The sequence below is a fragment of the Impatiens glandulifera genome, chromosome 9 (genome assembly GCF_907164915.1).
Source record: "Impatiens glandulifera chromosome 9, dImpGla2.1, whole genome shotgun sequence".
NCBI classification, from domain to species: Eukaryota; Viridiplantae; Streptophyta; class Magnoliopsida; order Ericales; family Balsaminaceae; genus Impatiens; species Impatiens glandulifera.
In genome coordinates, this window is record NC_061870.1 from 13,408,016 (window position 1) to 13,428,892 (window position 20,877).

Genomic DNA, 20,877 nt, shown 5'->3' on the forward strand with positions numbered 1-20,877 from the left:
ATATATTTATTGAAAATTTGTAATGAAAGTAATGATGTAAAATTTATATAGTCATTTTAAATTTATATATATATTAATATTTCGGATATCAAGTTTGCATTTTACACTTCCCAATCTTACCTTGATTGGATAATCATTTTTACTCCATATCCCCGAATTCGACCATTGGGTACCCACGATTCGCTGCTTCATCCATTTCATAAAGTATTTGACTAAATTTAACAAGCCAATATTTCCCATCATAACCATCAATCTAGATATATAAATTTGCAAAAAAAGAAATGTTCAAGAGCTATGGACACCATTAGTGGAATTCATAAATATGAAAATATAGAAGACAAATGGACAAGCTTAAACATCCTTGGTTTTACCTATGCAAAATAAACATAGATTTAGTGACCTATAATTACCCATGCATATTAACGGTCGTTAAAACTCATAAAGAAAAAATAGGTTTCGCCAACCTTTAATATTTAATACCAGCCTTACAAATTTTTTTTTACTTTTTACTTTTTTTTATTTCTTAAAAAAATCGCAGGGGTCATGGGTTATAAGCTAGGGTGATGGGTCTTCTAATCTAAGTGGGGTTTCTCTTTTTTCTCCACTCTGCTCTCTCTGTCTCTCTCTTTCTTCTAAACCCTTTGTGATCATACTATCAAATCTAATTGATTCATCGATCTACAAAGTAATGGCCTCGGATTCCACTTATTCTCAATTGAAACGGATCTTTCATCGATGATTCGAACGGGGATTCAAATCTTAATGTGTGTTCGTCGTCCTCTTCTATTGGTTGCTGAGAAGAGAATCATAAAGCTTCTTCAGGTTCTTAGTTTGTATTTTGTTATTTTTCATTCATTATATGTGTTTCCATACTAGCATCGACCAAACACTCTAATAAAGGGAAATTAGAGCAAACATTTGATGTAGGGTTCATTTCATTTTGACTGCTACTTTTTTATTCACTTTCCGAATCTGCGGGCATATTGCTTCTTTTGAATTTCAGAAAATCAAACTACTACTTGTGATGTTTAATATTATAACTTCTTAGGTTTGAAAATTTAGAATATACTACTTCAGTTGGATTAGGTTTGAAAACTCTTTTACAACTTATGAATTTTATGAGAAGATGAATGTCAAACATGCATATTATTTGTCAATAGAATTTCTATCGGTGTGAATTAAACCTTAAGTTACTACCAATTTATAAGTTCTTTTATATTTTTGGTGATCTTAACAGCCCCTATTTACAAGAAGGAATACATTTTCTAGGCACGTTTCATGTATAAAATTACAACCAAATCCCGAGATTCTTTCTTGCTTGCCATCTTAGAGTTACACTAGTGATCCAAACTACAGCTTGTAGATATAAAAAGACCACTGGTGAAGATTACATGATTAAGTGTAGGAAATAGCATGATCAGTACATCATAATCTCTTGAATTATTGAACTTTCATTGGTATATTTTCCCAAATCTAAAGATTATAGCATATTGAAATGGCATATCTTCAAAGAAAAGAAGAAAAATGAATAAAATAACTTCTTTGTTGTCAAGCTTCTATAATGATTATAGAATAGCTTCAGATGGATCAGTATATCCACAAATATTCTATTGAACGTTAGTGGTTGAAAGCTATTATTTTAATATCATGGATATATAGTGAAATTAGCTGATTCATTTGTTAGTCAATAGAACTTTATAATTGTTACTACTTATGCATCTATAAATTCAGTTTACCTTCTAATAGTATGAACATATTGCAAAATATATCTCACGAGCTAACCATGATAAGGTGTTGAATAAAACTATTGGCAGCCACAAAAAACAAACACCTCAATTGTATGAATCTGTACAACCTGAAAGTCCAAGAGAAATCAATCAGATTGATTTGTGCAAGAGTTTAGCTTTGGACAATGCATTATTCAAAGTATCAGGTGTGCTTGAGATCGTGCAAAATCTCTTGACACTACATCATTTCGTACAATTTTATTTCACTTTTTCTTTTTAAATTTATATATTTGCATGTTTACATTTATAACTTGAACATATTACATAATATATCTTAGAAGTTGATGATGATTGCACAAGTTCCAATTCTAGAAATTGCTAACCACGAGAAGGTGTTGGAAATATTTAATGCCATCAACAAATAACAAAGAGCTCAATTGGTTGAATCTTTAGAATGCAAAAGTACAAAAACAATGGACAAGATTAATTTGTATAAAATCTTAGCCTAGAACCATAACTTCATTACAAATATAAAAGTTGGTCCTCTAAAAGGTTATATGCGTCGTGTTTTAGCCCTGTGTCGTTTTGATGTCTCTGTAAAGCTTGATTCACAACACAAAATTCTTATAGGTTGATGAAGTTATATATATTCTCTAATTTTTCTTTCCTTGTTTCTATTTCCATATCTTATTTTTCTTGTTGTAGTTAAATGTGAATACCTAACAGAAGTTCGTGAAAAAAGTGGTGCTTTTTTTTCAAGGTACTATTTTATACCCAGTAAAACACATAGTTTTATGTTTTTATGTAATGAAGGATTATTGTTGTTTCTAATATATTTTGCTTCTTGAAATGGCAATGTGAAGACTGCAAAGCCCTTTAATCTTTTGAGGACTCAAAATAGTTTAGGAGGTAGAAACTTGCAGTTATCTTAACATTAATATCATGGAATTTTTTTTCATTTAATGGTACTGACTTTTAATCCATAATTATCGTCTAATATGTTTTCACAAGTTCATGTTAAAATGTCAACTTGGGCATTGTGTTATGTTATGAGCTTATAAAAGAGGTTTTAATTTAAGACATGGTTTCCTACTTGACCGTAGCCTTTTGATGACTACTTTAGAAACAATATTCTTGAAAATGTTTGTTGTGAATGCATATTTCTCTTCTAAATATTTGGTGGTGGTTTTCGTCTATATTATTTTATATTATCTTCGGTGTTGGATATGTTATTGTCTCATTTGAAGATTGGATGATAGGAATGGGTACATCAGACAGATGGAGAAAGATGGGGTACTGGTGGGATATCCACAGAAAGGTTATCTTTTTAAGTTAGTTAGGTCTTTGGTTAATTTGAAATTGCTTTTCTCGATCTTTTATATTGAATAACTCTTTGGAAATCGGATTTTACTTAATAGGGTCCAATTATTAATTGACCATCTCTTTTCCTTTTTTGCATTTTCTTTGTTTGTTGTACCAACATTTTCATAGGGTACTCATAGTTTTTTTGGGAAAGACGATGTAGCATCAATATAATAAAAGCCATAAAAAGGCAAAGGAGTTACATGAGTTCAAAGGAAGTCATAGTAAAAACAAACTGAATGAGGTACAAAAGAAAAAGAGATAAAAGATGACAAATGAGAATTGAGAATTAAAGTGCAATGAAATCAATGGTTAGGGTGACTTTCTCGTAAGCGATGTTCTAATTTTTACAGATTATCCAATTCTTCTCGCCTGTGGGAATACGTCTCCACGTTCAGATGAGGGAGTTGTCGTCAATGATAATATTGTTTCAGACTTTATCCACATTGTTGCGGACACCTGAGAAGGTTCTAACGTTCCTCTCCATCCAAATGTGATAAACAATATTGGCAAAAAACACTTGAATGTATTAGAGTTAAAGTCATTGCCCTTGGTCTTTATGATGGCGAGGTCCTTGATGTCGTTCCATTCGTTTGGGAAGCTGAGGAGGCTCATTGATGCGGAGAATCTACGCCAAAGAAAGGAGGCAAAAGGGCGGTTCCCAAGGAGGTGTTCAATGGACTCCTCATTTCCCAAGCAAAGAAGGCAAGTACTTCTTTATCCGATCACGGATATTGAGTCTCTCACGAAAGGCAAGCCATAAAATAAATTGGTGTCTGAGAATCACTTTGGTAGATCACACTAAGTGGAACCATGGGACTATGTCCCCATGATCACGAACACAATCCCAAGTAGACCCTGAGTTGAACCTACCATTGTTCTCGACACTCCTAACACAAGAATCCTAATGGTTATTCAGATGATCGGATGAAAGTGCGTCAAGGATTCTCGCACCTTTTGGAATATTCCTTAGAAGGCTATTCCAATTTCCGCTTTTGACTTGTTGAACTGTGGTCAATTGACATTCTCGCGTGATTTGAGTGATGGAGAAGACATTGTTATGGAGGATGGGTCTGTTTTCGAACCAGAGGTCATGCCAAAACAGAGTGTCATTACCATTTCCAATTTGAATGTTGATCATCTTGCTCGCGCTGTCTCTAAGCTTTAGAATTTTTTTAAGGGACCACGCCATATCCATTCTGATCATAGTTGTGCATGGTCAAATGTTTGTTAGCATTTGTTAAGTATTTTTATTAATTGTTTATGTTCCTGGGCCACAGATTTCTAGCCCAGGTTAATGACTAAATCTTCTGTGTTTTTTATTTTCACTTGAGCGTCTTTAAATAATGTTACTTAGAGGTGGATTGTTAAAAGTCCAAATAGTTCTAAAGTGCATTATATTTCAATTTAAACGGTTCTAAAGTGCAATATATTTCAATTGAACATTAAATATCTAGTATAGTTTTGATAAAGACGCTCATATAACAGTTCTACATTTTAATACACTCTTTTGTTTCTATTTATTAATATCCTTAGTTCGTTAGTCGAGATTGTTTATTATATTTATAACTTGCGTCTTTTACTTGTTTTTTTGAAATTTATTTTGAGTAGATGATTTTGTTGAGCAAGTACCACTTATTTTTTATTTTGATTCTTAGGGTGAAATTTTGTACAAAAATTCTTTATCAAATTTTAACCATATAGCATTCTTTGGTAATATCATCAATTTTGTAACGGTAGTTGTATATAGTTCTAGGAATATGAATGGAAACATTGTCCTTTTTACACCATAAGTTGTTTTACCAAATTCAATGGTTTGTTAATATCTTTCATTGCTTCCTGATTGCTTATCTATATATATTGTTGGGTCAAATTATTTTACTAACGTTATTTTAATGATGTATTAAGTAAAATTTTGATTAAGATTGAAGTTAAGCCGTCTAATTTTTTTGTGCAGGTGCATTAAAATATGCTAAGTTAGACTTAGTTTGAAACATGTTAATTAGACGTGTTGGTAGTTAGACGTGCAGTCTAACAGATACGTAGTTCGACGTACAGTTTAACAGATACGTAGTTAGACGTGCAGTCTAACTGATACGTAGTTAGACGTGCAGTCTAACTGATACGTAGTTAGACTTGTAGTCTAACTGATACATAGTTAGACGTGCAGTCTAACAGATACGTAGTTAGACGTGTAGTCTAACAGATACGTAGTTAGACGTACAGTCTAATATATACGTAGTTAGACGTGCAGTCTAACTGATACGTAGTTAAACATGTAGTCTAACAGATACGTAGTTAGAAGTACAATCTAACAGATACGTAGTTAGACGTGTAGTCTAACAAATACGTAGTTAGATGTGCAGTCTAACAGATACGTAGTTAGACGTACAGTCTAACAGATACGTAGTTAGACGTACAGTCTAACAGATACGTAGTTAGACGTACAATCTAACAGATACGTAGTTAGACGTACAGTCTAACAGATACGTAGTTAGACGTGCAGTCTAACAAATACGTAGTTAGATGTGTAGTCTACAGATACGTAGTTAGACGTGCACTCTAACAGATACGTAGTTAGACGTGTAGTCTAACAGATATGTAGTTAATCGTGGAGTCTAATAGATACGTAGTTAGACGTGCAGTCTAACTCCATTAGACTTTGTGGTCTAATAGATCTCGCTATTAGACGTGGGAGTCTAACTTCCTTAGACTTGGCAGTCTAACGAAGCACGTCTAATGCCTCGCTTCAGCAGCTGCTTGAAGTTAGCATCCGTCTACCCACGATCAACTAGTTGTATGATACTCCTGCTCCACTCATCCTTGCAGTCCAGTATGATAGTTATCTGTATCCAATGAATGAATGCCACGTAAGTAAATATTCTTTCCACTACTTTTCACTAAAGGACAGTTTCAGAAGAATATCCGGCGCACTACCAGTTTAGTACGGCCATGATACTTGTGCACAGAGCCTGATGTACTCTTGTACTATAAAGGCTTTCCAATGGGCTCTTACCACGTGTCCATCTAGAAGATTCGACCGTTGGTGTTTGTCTTCTATATATAGATCTTCAAGGACAACGATCGAGGTGCCAGTTTTACCAGAGTTATCACTAGAGCAACAGGTTTTATGAGTATACTGATTTCATAAGCCTTACCTACTATCAATCTCACTCTTGCACTTCTGGTCTGTACATCTTCAAGTTCAAGAGAAAATCAAAATCTGTCAAGCTGAGTCAAATTCTTAAACATATTGTAAGTTGAACAGAGTCTGTTCTATTCAATAGTTAGCTAGCCATTAAACTGTATTTGATTCAAAGAAGTATAGTGAATTCTTCCGGTGGTTAGAAAAAGGGGTGACGTAAGAGAGTTTGTTCCGAACATCCATAAACAAATCGCTGTGTCATTTACATTCTGTCTTATCTTGTTTCATTCGTTCGTAGTTTTAAACCTGAGCAAACGTTTTCGCACTTTAATCGCTTCAAGAGTTTGCAAGGGTTTGTGAAGAATAGAAAGTGATATTAATACCTAATAGGATTTTTATCAAACCGTTTTCCAAAAGTTGTCATCAATAGTTAGACTCCCGTCTCTATTAATTACACCGATCATATCATATATATATAATAATACTTAATTTTTAAAGTGTCTAGATTGCCAGGTCGAGAGTTGTGGTTAATTTGGATATATATGTGAGAGTAAATGAATATTTGGGTCGGATTGTGGATTGACCCGCACATAAACTTTAAACGGTTAAAAAATAAAATTAAAAATGTTATAGGTATGGTTCGAACTTGCAACCTAACAAAACAAGTTTAACCCTTTAACCAACTAGGCTAATAACACTTTATATTTTAAATTCAACACCAAATTTGATGAACACGAAACATTTTAACAATATAAGTTCAACTTTTTAGCTAAATAATCTATACATATATAATGATGCTTAATTTTTAAAGTGTCTAGATTGCCGGGTCGAGAGTTGTGGTTAATTTGGATATATATGTGAGAGTAAATGGATATTTGGGTCGGATTGTGAGGTGACCCGCCTATAAACTTAAAATGGTTAAAAATAAAATTAAAAATGCTAAAGGTATGGTTCAAACTTGCAACCTAACAAAACAAAAATACAACTCTTTAACCAACTAGACTAATAACACTTTATATCTTAAATTCAATACCAAATTTGATGAACGCAAGACATTTTAACAATATAAGTTCAACTTTTTAACTAACTAATCTATATATATGTATATATATATATTGATGCTTAATTTTTAAAGTGTCCAAATTGCCGGGTCAAAAGTTGTGGTTAATTTGGATATATATGTGAGAGTAAATGGATACTTGGGTCAAATTGTGGGTTAACCTGCCCATAAACTTAAAACGGTTAAAAATAAAATAAAAAATATTAGAGGTATGGTTAGAACTTGCAACATAGCAAAACAAATACAACTCTTTAACCAACTAGGCTAATAACACTTTATATTTTAAATTCAATACCAAATTTGATGAACGTGGTAGTTTATCAATAATTTTTAATCGATTATAATTCTCTTTTGACTATGTTATATAGATTTCACTATTATTAGTGAGCAATAATGGAAGAATTTCGTCATATTTATAGAGATAGGGGACATAATTCATATGGATATAGTAAGTCTCGTTTGGGCTACTTTAATAGTAGTCTTTACATTTTCCCTTTCATTCGTAGTATGGGGAAGAAGTGGACTCTATAGGTCAAACTAATTGAGTTGAGAAATCAAATTGTATCAATTGTTTTAGAGATCGTTCTGCAATGTGAGAGTAAATAGATACTTGAGTCGGATTGTGGGTTGACCCGCCCATAAACTTAAAACGGTTAAAAATAAAATTAAAAATGCTATCACATTTTTACCGTAATAATTTTTTCACGATTTTTTATATTATTACTCGTGCAAATGCACCGAATACATGCTAGTTTAGATTAATTAGATGTTACTAGTCGAGAAGTTTCCAAGTAATTATATGTAACATATCGAGGTAGTTGTTATCAAGTTTGTGTATATTCAAGTTTTTCTATTTTGTATAGTGCAAAGAGTCTAACCTTGAAACTTAGTATGGGCATTTGTCAAGATGTTTTGGCAAAGATTTAAACTCCTTATTTCTGTTTCTTACACTAATTTCTATTTTCATTTATATCTGCAAGGACACTTTGATTTGGAGTTGTATAATGTTAGGAGAATACAAGTTGAGGAAGTAAGTATTTTAACAAGATTATTGACAATATCGGGATTCCATCAATTTAGAATTTGTCTTATTAAAGGTAGTTAATCGCCTATTCAAGTAGACCTAAATTTTTGTTGTGTACTCATCTGACATGAAAATGACTCTTGTTATAGTTGAAACCATTGCCAGTATTTGTGGTGCAAAAGAGGTATGCATGTCACTTTGTTTTTTAATAGAAGTGTTGAAATTGTGTACTCATTTGACTTGAAAATGAGAATTGTGGATACATTAATAGAATCAAGTTGAGGGAATTGTGGATGCATTACTAAAAGTTGAGGCAACTATCCCAGCACTCAAATCGCCTTAGGATCTCAAATCACCAAAGAATCCTATATGAAAGTGTTAGAGAAAGTAATAAAGTTTCATCGAAGGAACTATTTATTTGAAATTTAATGCATATTATTTAAATAAATAGAATATTAGAAGTAAGTTAACTAATTAATGTTCTTTTAATTTAATTATTTAAATTTTTTTATTATCTTTGAAAGGTTGTTTTTATTTAATTATTTAATTTGTAAAAAAAATTAAATATTAAAACATTATCTTAAAAAGTAGAAATATAAATAAAAATAAATAAAATTTTAAAAGAATGATTAAAATAATAATTTAAAAATATAATAGAGTTTTGGCGACTTTTGCATAACTGTTACCAACGCTTAAATAAGTGTCGTTAAACGTCCTTCTCTTTCGGCAACGCTTAAATTAATTGTACCGACGCTTAAATAAGCGTTGTGAAAACTTGTGCCCACCTTGCTTTCGGCGACGCAAGATTAAGTGTCGGTAAGATTTTTGGCGACGCTTTTAAGGGTTGGCAGAGATACTTTTAAGCGTCGTCGTAAGTCTTTTTTGTTGTAGTGCCAAAGGTTTGATTGTACATTTTGGTCTATAAACCGACCGAACCGAACCGCTTACAGTTCTATTACAACATATATATACACAATGTTTATCTTAGCGCTCAAGTTAGGGTAACTTATAGATAGGCTGGACCACCTAATATATTTTAACAAACGTCATTAGGAATCGAAGAACACTTTGGATGGATACTTTGAATGGGTTAGAGGATTTGTAAAACCTCAAATCTACTTTAAAACTATTCCAAGAAAGAAAATGCTTCGGCTGACAACGTCAATGAACAATTGGAGGAGACTAAGAGTTTGAAAGCTGAAGTGGAGAAATTGAATGCTCAACTTGCTTAAGTTATGCAAGTCATCAATGATATTGATTGATCATTGATGACTAACCAACATAAATAAGAGGATTCAATTTCTCTATTTTTTTACATTTGTTTACATTTTAAATATAAAATGAAATAAATCTTTATAATAATATAAATTTATTATATATCAATTAATAATCATGGCTTTCATGAAGTCACTGTTTATTCTAATATAATAATTTAGTAGTTGTGTGATCGTGAGGTCTTTAACGTGGACATTTGTTAGAGAAATAAAACGGCAATAATTGAAGTTTTTAGTTATAAATAGTGCTTCACAAATACTTCTCTATCTTCATTTCCAATGATTGCGGGATAATAGAACCATCCCTCATAATATTATTTGATACTCTTTCTTAAGATTTAATTCTTAATTAATTTAAGATAAAGATATTATTTATTAATATTTTAAAATATAAAAAAATTATTTATATCAAACACTTTTTTTTAATCTATAAAATTAGCAACACACCACAATTATGATTATTAATATCAAACCACTTTTTTTTAATCTATAAAATTAACAACACACCACAATTATGATTATTAATATCAAACACTTTTTTTTTAATCTATAAAATTAGCAACACACCACAATTATACCATTATGATTACTCTTTTAATTTAAAGTTTTTAAATAAAAATTCAAAGTGTTTTAAATAAAAATTCAATTATTCTATTGAGTTCACATCAACCCTGCATCATTTATTTAAAAACCAGTCAGTTCGATTACAGTTAGTTTTTGAGTTTTAACATATTCAATGTTTATGAATTATCACATTGAATTAATAAATGAAAATTGAGTACCTAATTTTTTATACAAAACATTGATATTTTAAATATATAAAGAGCTACGAAAATGTAGAACGATCTAAATGGAAGTTGAAGTCGTGATGATGGTGGAGTGTTATACTAATTTTTTATATTTAAAAAATAAATTATTACATTATATATATGTATATGCTTAATTCGAATTTGTTTGTTTTTTCGGGTCGAGAACTATGATTAATTTGGATATATATGTGAGTTTAAATTGATATTTGGGTCGAACCGTGGATGGACCCGCCCATAAATTTGAAACGGTTAAAATAAAATTAAAAAACTATATGTATGTTTTGAACTTACAACCTAACAAAAACAAGTCTAACTTTTTAACCCACTAAACTAATAAGACTTTATAATTTAAATTCAATATCAAATTTTATAATTTCAACTTTTAACTAACTAATATATATATATATATATATATATATATATATATATATATATATATATATATATATATATATATATATATATATATATATGATTTGTTACAGGATAGGAACCGTACGAAAATATGATAAAGAGACATGTAAAAATGTGAGTCATAAGATGTCAACTAATTAACTAATTGGTAATAAATATTAAATACAATATATATATACACAAATTATAAAATTGTTTCAACAATCTCAAATGGTCTAACGGTTAAGGTGTTCACATTTCATATTTAAGACCATAGTTCGAATCCTAAAATCTGCAAAATGAAAAAGAGGCATATGAAAAATGTTAGATATCTTGTCTTGAAATAAATTACAGAAAATATATATATAATGATGTTACAAATAAATGAAATAAATAAAAAAATATAAAGAATAATATCACCGAATAAATGGTTGATTCGAGGCATGTGCTTAGCACACATTTCCATTAAAATAGTTACATCGTCTCCCGTTTGTGCTCATCCAACTATTGTCATTCTTAAACTCTTGACATTCTATCTTATTCACTGGCATTAAATTTCACCAATTTGGTATAAATTTATATTTACTTGGATTAAATTACATTTAATTTATTTATCCAAATTCAAATTTCTATTTAATTAATAAAATTAGTTTAAATTTCCAACAAAAATATATGAATGAGATGTTGATTGACTGGAGTAGAAGATTGGTTGTTGATTTGTTGAAGTCGAAGATAATAAAGTCTTCATAAGAGTAAATATGATGATATGCGAGGTGGGAATTTATAGTTAATTTGTCGGGATAAGAAGCCGATAATAAAAGGAGATATCGACGGTTAAAATATATAAATGAGATGTTGATTGACCGGAGTATAAACGTGTGTGTGAAGTCACGAGATTATAGGTCGAAATTAAGATTCACGAGTGATTGACGAGGGGATAAAGAGGCATATGAAAAAGTGTCAGTCACAAGATGAAAGATCGATTGGGGAGATTGATGTTTGGTTTGACGAGAGATAAGAGGTGTGTGTAAGGTCATGAGATGTCGATTGAGATTTGGTGGTTGGTTTGTCGGAAGTGGGGAATAATTTAAGAGGTTGGTAACAAATGAGATATTAATGATTAAAAATATATGAATGAGATGTTAATTGACCGAAATATAAAAGTGTGTGAGATCACGAGATTAGAGGTCGATTGTGATTTGTGAGTTATTTGTCGAGGGGACAAAGAGACATATGAAAAATGTGAGTCACAAGATGAGAGGTCAATTGAGTGATCGGTGTTGGTTTGACGAGGATAAGAGGTGTGTAAAAATGTGTGAGGTCACAAGATGAGATATCGATTGAGATTTAGTGGTTGACTTGTCAAAGTGGGGTAAAAAAAGAGGTTGCGGTAATATAAATAATAAATGAGATATTAGTGGTTAAAATATATGAATGAGATATTGATTAATCGAATTGTAAAAGTGTGTGAGGTCACGGGATTAAATGTTGATTTGGATTTGTTGATAATTTTCTGAGTGAATAAAGAGGAATATGAAAAAGTGAGTTTAGGTTGATTTATGGTAAAAGAGATCGCGGTAAGGGTAAAAATCTTGAGATGAGAGGTGAGATTTGTGGGGATAAAAGGCCGATAAGAAAGGAGATATTGGTGGTTAAAAATAATATGAATGAAATTTTGATTGACCGAAATGTGAAAATATATGAGCTCACGATACTAAAGGTTGATTGAGATTATAGTGGTTGGTTTGTTGAGCGTGATAAGTGGCATGTGAAAAAGATGAGGTCGTGATATAAGAGGTCGATTGAAATTTTGATGGTTGATTTGACGAGAGATAATAGGTGTGTGAAAGTGTGTGAGGTCACAATATGAGATGTAGATTGTGTGATTGGTGGTTGGTTTGTCGAAATGGTGGTACAAAAAGTCGCAGGTATAGATAAGAGGTCGGTAATAGTGTAAAGCACGTCTAACATTACTTTAGATAAGAACAAAATGTATCTCACAACTTTAAGTAAAATCTCTAGATCGATCTATAATAACTAATCAGATAGATGATGTAATTTATTTGATTCTTACTACAAAGAAATCTATATTTCTTTTAAATATTTTTCAAACTATCAAATTAATTTTTTTAACTTTAGATATTTAATAAATTTTAAAATATAGGTTAACTTTAAATTTTGGATTAAACTTAATTTTTATAAACTAAAATTAATTTTAAATTAATTAAATTTAAATAATATTAATTTTTTTTAAATATTTATAAATAAATAATATTTTATTTATATTTTTTTACCTGCTAGTTGAATTAATTATACTACTTTCTAAATTAAAAAAAGTTTACTCATATACTAAAAAGAGAAATCAGTTATGTTTGAACTATGAGTAACGGATTCATGAATTAAATTAATGTGGGCTTGAAAAAGAATTTGGAATTAATTTAATATATATAATATGTAGATTTAGAATCTAACCGAAAATATAATATAAAAAAATCGGTAAAACATTGAAATATATAATATGTGAATGACACTCAAAGGTCCGGTCTAGTTAATGGTGTGATCTTGATTGTTTTTAATTTTAGAAAATGATAATTGATGCTTTTAATGTGGACAATTCTTAAGTTATGAACAAATAGATAATAAAACGGCAATAAACAAGCTAGTTATAAGTTGTAGTGCTTCACAAATACTTCTCTCTCCCTATCCAATTATTGCGGAATAGTAGGAATATAAAATTTCTATGAGGAATATTAATTTCATAATTCTTTTCTTATTAAATAATACTAATAACTCCCAATTGCTTTCACAAAATAAACCCTAAAACTTCATCCTGGCCATCATTCAGCAAACTTCCAAGAATCTTTAATCCGTTTCAACAAATCTTCTTCGTTTCAATACACTAAATCATATTCCATACTCACTCTTCTAAGATTTAATTCAAACAAGAACTAAATCATATTTCATACTCTTCTTTTATGATATAATTCAAACAAGAGTGGTTTTAAAAGACTAAAAATCATGAGTTTAATTTCTATTTAAAACACTTTAAGTTGAAATGAGTGTCTTCACTGTGAGTTTGGAGTCATGCCCTTTTTGGGCGGTGGGAGATCATGCTAACATCTATTCAACATGGGTTGAATTTAAGGATGGCAACGGGTACCTTACCCGCGGGGTAGTGAAGTACTCATCCCCGGACTCGATTTTTATATGTTACCCAACCTCAACCCCGACGGATATCTATATTTGTATCATCATCCCTGATTTGTCGGGTATCCGATCACCGACATATACCCACCCTATTACCCGATTAAAATATAAAATTTATTTATTATTTTCTAAATATACTAAATAATAAAAATAAAAATAAAAATATTATTTACTTGTATAGTTATGTTGTACAAGTTAAAAAAAATATATCAATTTTGTTGTTATTGCATACGTTAAATTCAACCAAAAAAATTAGAGAGAAAATTGAAAAAAGATTATATTAAAAATAAAAAAATAAGAGAGAAAATACATAAAGTTTAAAAAAAACTAAAGAAAAGGTTGAAGAAAGATGAAGAAAATAAAGAGTGAATATAGAATAAAAATACATGAGTTTAAAACAAATAACAACCAAAGAGAATGTTGAAAATTAATAAAAATTTTGATCTTGAAAATAAAAAATAAAAAGTGAATAAAGAGATAAAATATTTTATTATTAAATATATAAAAAAAATTAAAGTAATGAAAAAGATAAATTGAAATGATGATAGAACGTAGATAAAGGTAATTAAATAATATATTTATGGTAAATTTGTAATGAAAATATTAATGTGAAATTTATGTAGTCATTTTAAATTTTAACAAAAGAATATATATATATATATAATATATATATTAATATTTCTCTTACCTTCATCGGGTATCATCGGGTAATCATTTTTATTCCATATCTCCAATCCCGACCATCGGACACCCACGAATATTTGGTCAATCAAAAACATTGATTGGCTACTTCATCCATTTCATAAAGTATTTGACCAAATTTAACAAGCCAATATTCTAATAGTCCATTCCCCAAGTCTTTCCCATCATAACCATCAATCTAGATATATAAATTTGCAAAAAAATAAATGTTCAAGAGCTATGGACACCATTAGTGGAATTCATAAATATGAAAATATAGAAGACAAATGGACAAGCTTAAATATCCTTGGTTTTACCTATGCAAAATAAATATACTCTAAAGATTGGAGGAGAAACAAAAACAAAGAATTGGATACGAAAGACATACGCACAAATACGACAACTGAAAACAACTCATAGGAGACGTCACTTGTTAGACGCGGCCTCATTGGTCTTAACCTCTGGTTCAGGGATTGATGTTGAATTAGAGGAATCAACTGTGGATGGAACATTCTCATTTACTTCTACACTTTCAGTAGTGTTAGAAGATTTAGTTGAATTGTTTGCTTCGCTTTCGTTTGTGTTTATGTTTGCATTTGCTGTTTCATTGTCAGTTGAGGTCGAAGCTTCAGAACCCTTATTATTTCCTGCAGAAAAATGGTTTTAAATTTGAAATCAGTCTCACAACATGACATATATTTTTGATAAAAAGCATTTAAGTATTTGGTATGTATCAAATTCCTTACCGGAGTTCTCTTCTGTTGGGTTTGACTTTTCCGAGTCTGGCTTTGTTTCTTTTTGTTCGTTCACAACGGTTTGGATGCCATCTCCTTCAGAGACAACACTCTCTGTTGACTTACTCTGGTTGTCTTCTTTTGTTTCGCTTGGGCTCGAATTTGGATTATCCTTTGTCTGAACATTATTGTCCTGATCTTTAGCATCAGAGGACTCTTCTTTTTTAACTGTCTCACTTTCTGCAGAAACTGATGGCAATTCATTTTGGTTTGTGTCAGTATTATTCTGAATAAGCTGATTTTGTTCTGCGATTTTGATCTGTACTTCTCCATCTGAGTTCTGTGGACTCTCTTTGGCGTTTTCATTTGTATTTTTGGAATCGGTATCATCCTTTACATTATTACCATCTGGAGTAAGATCCTTTGAAGAACCTGAATTGTCTCCATCTTTAACATTCTCGATTTTCTCCACTGTTTCTTTGGATTGGCCTTCTATTGAATCCTTCTCGTTTCTTGTTGAATTTTCCACTTTGGTTTCATTCGTGTTGATCTCTTCAGTCTTCTCCTCTTTGATAGCATTTTCTTCGTTCTCGTTCAGATCGCCATGTTTACCCTTGTTCTCTTCAACCTGCTCCTCTTTGACAGCAATTTCTTCCTTTTCAAATTCGCCATGTTTTCCCTTGTTCTCTTCAAATGAGTCCTCCTTAATTTCCTTGTCTTCACTCCCATTATTCTGTTCACTTTGCTTTTCTTTGTTCTCTTCATTTACCACTTCCTGGGTTTCCTTTCCTTCATTCTCATTTTGTCTTTCTTTGTTATCTTCAGTCCACTCCTCTTTCACTTCCTTCTCTTCTTCCTCAGGTTGCTTTTCTTTGTTCTCTTCACTCATTTGAATCACTTCCTCTCTATTATCCTTTTCCTCGTTTTCATTTTCTCCGTTTTGCTTCTCATCACTCTCTTCTCTTATTTCTTCCTTCTCTTCACCTTCATTCTGCTCTTCCTGTCCTCCTTTGTTCTCATTCTCCACTTCCAAATCCTTGTTTTCCTCATTTTCTCCATCTTTGCTTTCTGATTCTGGGTTTTCTTCTTTGGTCTCTTTAACCTCGTTCTCTTTGTTGGTCTCTTCCACTTCCTTCTCAGCATCCGTTGTATTTTCTCTCTCACTTTCCTCCCCAACTTTTTCTTGGTTATCTTTAAGAAGATCATCATCCACACTGCTTTTCCCTTCTACATCACCACCACCCTCTTCGGATTTGATTTCTTCGTGGAAAGTTTTAGTAGTTTCTTCTTCCTCTTCCTCCTCTCTATGCCTTTGATCAATAATAGTGGCATCATCAATACGATTATCAAGATCTTTCCTCCCTAACTTTAAGAAATCATCCCCATTCTTCAAATTATTCGACAGTTTAGCATTTTGTTCCAGCGAAGCTGCCTTCTTGTAATTGGATTGCTGAACCTGGTAAACTAACCATAGTCCTACAGCAATCAAAACACATAACTGTATAGCATGCTTCACCTTGAAGCCTTTAGATCTTTGATGCCTTCGTGGTGATGTTTTGAACATAATTCAATGATTTCTTCCACAAATTCCCTGAATAAAAATGAACAAACACACTTACACAAAAACTTTGATTTCTTTCTTTAATGTTTCTTTTTTTAACTTCTCATTCAATTGTTCTCACAAAAGTTTGAATTTCCTCACCCTACCCTATAATAGAATGAGTAATTATTGAAAAATGAAATTGGTGTTGCTTCTTGATTTCTTGATTCAAAGATTCCTTCAAACCAGACACCAATTATTAAAAAAATACTTACTTATTATATACTGAAGAAGTGATGTTATAAATAATAACTGTTGTGTATTTACTATGAAGATAAGATCGATCAAACCACGTAAACACTAAGCAAATACTAACATTCATAGAAGCTGACTAACTTGTACTAGTAAATTATAGCAACATCAAATGATGATATTAAGGAAAAAACCTAGTTAATAAAGTTTCACATTAAAAAACAACGAATGATACGAATGCAGATCTATATAAACAATTGCATTCACATAGATCTATAGTGCAAACTCTGATATGGAAGATAGAATCTAACGTTAGATCAGACACAATAAAGTCAGAAACAAATTCAAAACAATGTAATTAATGTCAGTAAGATCTAAGAAGCGTTCGGCAAGCACTTAACCTACCAGAATTGGAAACTCTATTAAGATCTTTGCAATAATGATTACCTTTTAATCACTTTGGTAGGCGGTTAATGGTAAAGAAGGCGGGAGAAATACGACGACGACGAAGACCTTGATAGTTCTTTCTCTTTCTCTCTTTCACACTGAAATTGCAGATGCGATCTGCAATCTTCTTCTTCGATGTTTTATTTATAGAGAGATTTGCAGAAAGAAATAGAGAGAGAAAGAGAAAGAGAGAGAAACGTCCGGCCTTGCTATTATTTTCAGTGTTTGGTTACGCACCACTTTAATGCGCTTCTCGTTTTCTCAGGTTTCAGGAACGACGTCGTTTACGAATTAAGCCCTACCTTCTCACACTCTTTAAGATACAACGAATCATGAGTTAAATAAATGGCCGCGATTATGCCACGTGTCTTAATGTCGGTGGGTATTCATAAACACATTTTTAGCTACTAAGCTTGTGATAGATGCTGAAATTGATCTTTTCAAATTTTAAATGATGTATTAAGGAAATAGTTTAAGTAAATCAATATCACTATGAGAAAAAATGTAACTAAAATTAATTGAAATTTTTGGGTTTTTTTTAACCCATGCAAGGAAGGATGTAAGTAAACATAATGAGCTATTTGAATTTTGGTTAGTTGTTTGAGATGATTTGTTAGTCTTACATAACCGAGTTTGAGCTGGTTTAAAAATTTGAATTTTTAATAAGGTAAGCTAGAACTTTTACATATTCGAATTGTTAACTCGTGAACATGTTAGTTTATAGGCTCTTTTATGAGCTTGTGAACATTTTGTTTAAAGACATGTGAAAATGTTCGTTATAGCATTGTTGTTTATGGGCTTGTGAACATTTTGTTTAGAGACTCGTTTAATATTTAATAACTCCAAAAAAGTTGAAGTTCTTCGCCTAACATTAAGTCTTCTTATAAGTTACAAACAACCTCTTAACGAGTTTTCTAAACGAGCCGAGCTCGAGCAGTTCGTAAGCCTATTTAAATACATACATGTAGACACTCATTTTGCTCCCCAATTAATATTTTCAAAATAATTTTGATCCTATAAAAATATTTTTCTAAAATCATATATATAATCATTGCACGGAATTGAAAAATAAATAATTAGCTTAGAAACGAGTTTCGATCGTATCTTAAAATAATTAAATTACGACAATTTTCAATATATATATATATATAATAAATAAGTAATATTAGTTTATTTGTGCAAATAAAATAGATAGATAAAATAAAATAATATATATTTTTAGTTTTTTTTTTATAAAGTAAATGGATATAATGTAAAGAGAGAAAATGAGATTATTTGAAAAAGACTAAGTTAGGAGTCAGGATATAAATGACCCGGTAAAATTGAGGAATTCCCAATTACTTTCCCAAAAAGGGGGAAATAAAATCTATTGTGAAGGAAACATTTAAAACTTACTCTAACATTTCATTGGTTTATAACTCCATTTATAAATTTTAATTTTCATGAATTTTATATATTTTATTTACAGTTTAATTTTCTTTAAATTGTGGATAGACACTACTAACATTTTCGGGAAATTTGAGGAAATGACCCCAAAATAGGGGCTAAATGCTTTTGGTGCGGGCCCAAGTTTTTTATAGCGCTGGTGACCCCCAAATTTTTTAATGACCATTATACCCATGCGTCACGCACCCTCCAGATGCGTGACGCACCCTGAACCCTATAAAGTCATAATTTTTTTTTCATTTTCGATTCATTTTCTCTCTCATCTATGTCTTCTCCGCCGGTGAACCCTAATGGCGGAAAAAATTTTCTCTTCTTTTCATTGGTGAAGAACAGATCGAAGAGGCACCGTGGACCATTCCACTATATTCAATGGCGTAGAGCGGCGAAGAACTACTTCCAACGGCGAACTGCGGCTCCAACGGCGAACGACGACGGCCAAAAGATAAAATTTTCACTATATTTGTTGTATTCGTTTATATTTTGTGTTGATTTCGTTTACATATGATTGTTTGTGTTGATTTGTGAAGATTTTGTTTATAGAACGTCATCGATTCGTCCAGATTCGTCCAGATTCGCAGGATGCGTCACGCAGGATGCGTCACGCAGGATGCGTCACGCAGGATGCGTCACGCAGGATGCGTCACGCAGGATGCGTCACGTAGCAACCTGTCTGCGCAGCAACGAACGGACCATAGAAAGAAAGCCGCAGTCAGCTATTTTTCACACATCTACAAAATCAATCCCTAAGTAATCTAAATACCATTCTTAAACGTTTCAAAACCTAGCTTTTCTTCTACTTCAATTGCAACTGCAAAAATCCCTCTTCAATCTTATTCGTTTGATCCGATTCCTTGCTCCTTTTCCAATCTCATTCAAGTACATTACAATCAGATTGTAATCCTCAAACAAGTAAAGTATCTTTTTTAGTTTCCCTTTCGATCTGGGCTGTCGTAGGAAGAATTGAGCCGCAGTAAACTGGAGTTTTCTTTGAGGTATGCACTTACTTTTCCCCTTTACTCGAATTGGTTGCTTAAGAAGACATAATTGACAAGATATTTGTTGGCCTGACATGACTTCTATAATGGCTTACAGGCTATTTGCTTGTTAATTGGGGTTGAAGATGTTTCACCGGACAAACAAGCTGATTTTCTTTCGGCATTGCTTAATCCCCTTTGCCAGCAGGTTAATAAAATATTAACTGTCCTTTTGTATAGGCCCGAGTTAATGTTACACACTTGTATCTAGTGCCTTTCTTTTTCTGATATCTGTCAAATGATGTTGTTTGATATAAAATAATTAGGTGGAGGTGTTGCTGCAAAATGCCAAACTTCACGATTCTGAAGAATCTCCTGAAAGATTGTTAACATTCAGCAAATCATCATGGCGATTAATGCCCTGAGCAAGGTGCACTTTTGTTCTTTCATCAAGTCTGAATATTTATAAAGCACATGCATGATTTTCTACCATTTTGCAACTTCTATCTATTTACCGTGCATTAGGGAATTATTACTACTTGATCAAAATAATAAATAAAGATAGAACACTTTCTTCTTTTATGGTTCCTTGTTTTCTGCTCTCTGTTATCTAAGTTGAATTTGTGGACATAGAATTGTTATATAGGGTTTGATTGCAATATTTTATTTGATGATGGGCATAACTGCTGATTGCTTGAAACTCATTATGTAATGCAGGGATTCAGTGAGTGGCTTGTGAATTCTTGATCTCATCTGAGTTCCCTTCCTGCTCATTTTAATCGGCTTTAAATTACTGAAAAAT

At 31.6% G+C, this 20,877-nt stretch overlaps 1 protein-coding gene and 1 long non-coding RNA gene across 3 annotated transcripts; one reads left to right on the plus strand and one right to left on the minus strand.

Moving 5' to 3' along the window:
* Window positions 1-238: 238 nt before the first annotated feature.
* Window positions 239-17,869, minus strand: LOC124913948 (cilia- and flagella-associated protein 251-like). Of its 2 annotated transcripts, XR_007096792.1 has the most exons (3): window positions 17,656-17,869; window positions 15,000-17,007; window positions 239-371 (listed from the first exon to the last, which is right to left on the minus strand). XR_007096792.1 is itself a non-coding variant. In XM_047454392.1 (2 exons), exon 2 carries the CDS (start codon window positions 16,978-16,980, stop codon window positions 15,364-15,366), a length of 1,617 nt encoding a protein of 538 aa, XP_047310348.1. In that variant the 5' UTR covers window positions 16,981-17,007; window positions 17,656-17,869; the 3' UTR covers window positions 14,926-15,363. The 2 variants fall into 2 exon arrangements, 1 of the variants encoding a protein (XP_047310348.1); XM_047454392.1 differs by lacking the exon at window positions 239-371 and having other exon boundaries at window positions 14,926-17,007.
* Window positions 17,870-19,978: 2,109 nt separating this feature from the next.
* Window positions 19,979-20,425, plus strand: LOC124914236. Its single transcript, XR_007096805.1, has 3 exons — window positions 19,979-20,093; window positions 20,194-20,283; window positions 20,402-20,425. It is a non-coding gene; the product is annotated as an uncharacterized LOC124914236 (long non-coding RNA).
* Window positions 20,426-20,877: the final 452 nt, after the last annotated feature.

Excerpts from the sequence above, each read along its gene's own strand:
- LOC124913948 (XM_047454392.1), bottom strand. The coding sequence starts at position 16,980 with ATGTTCAAAACATCACCACGAAGGCATCAAAGATCTAAAGGCTTCAAG.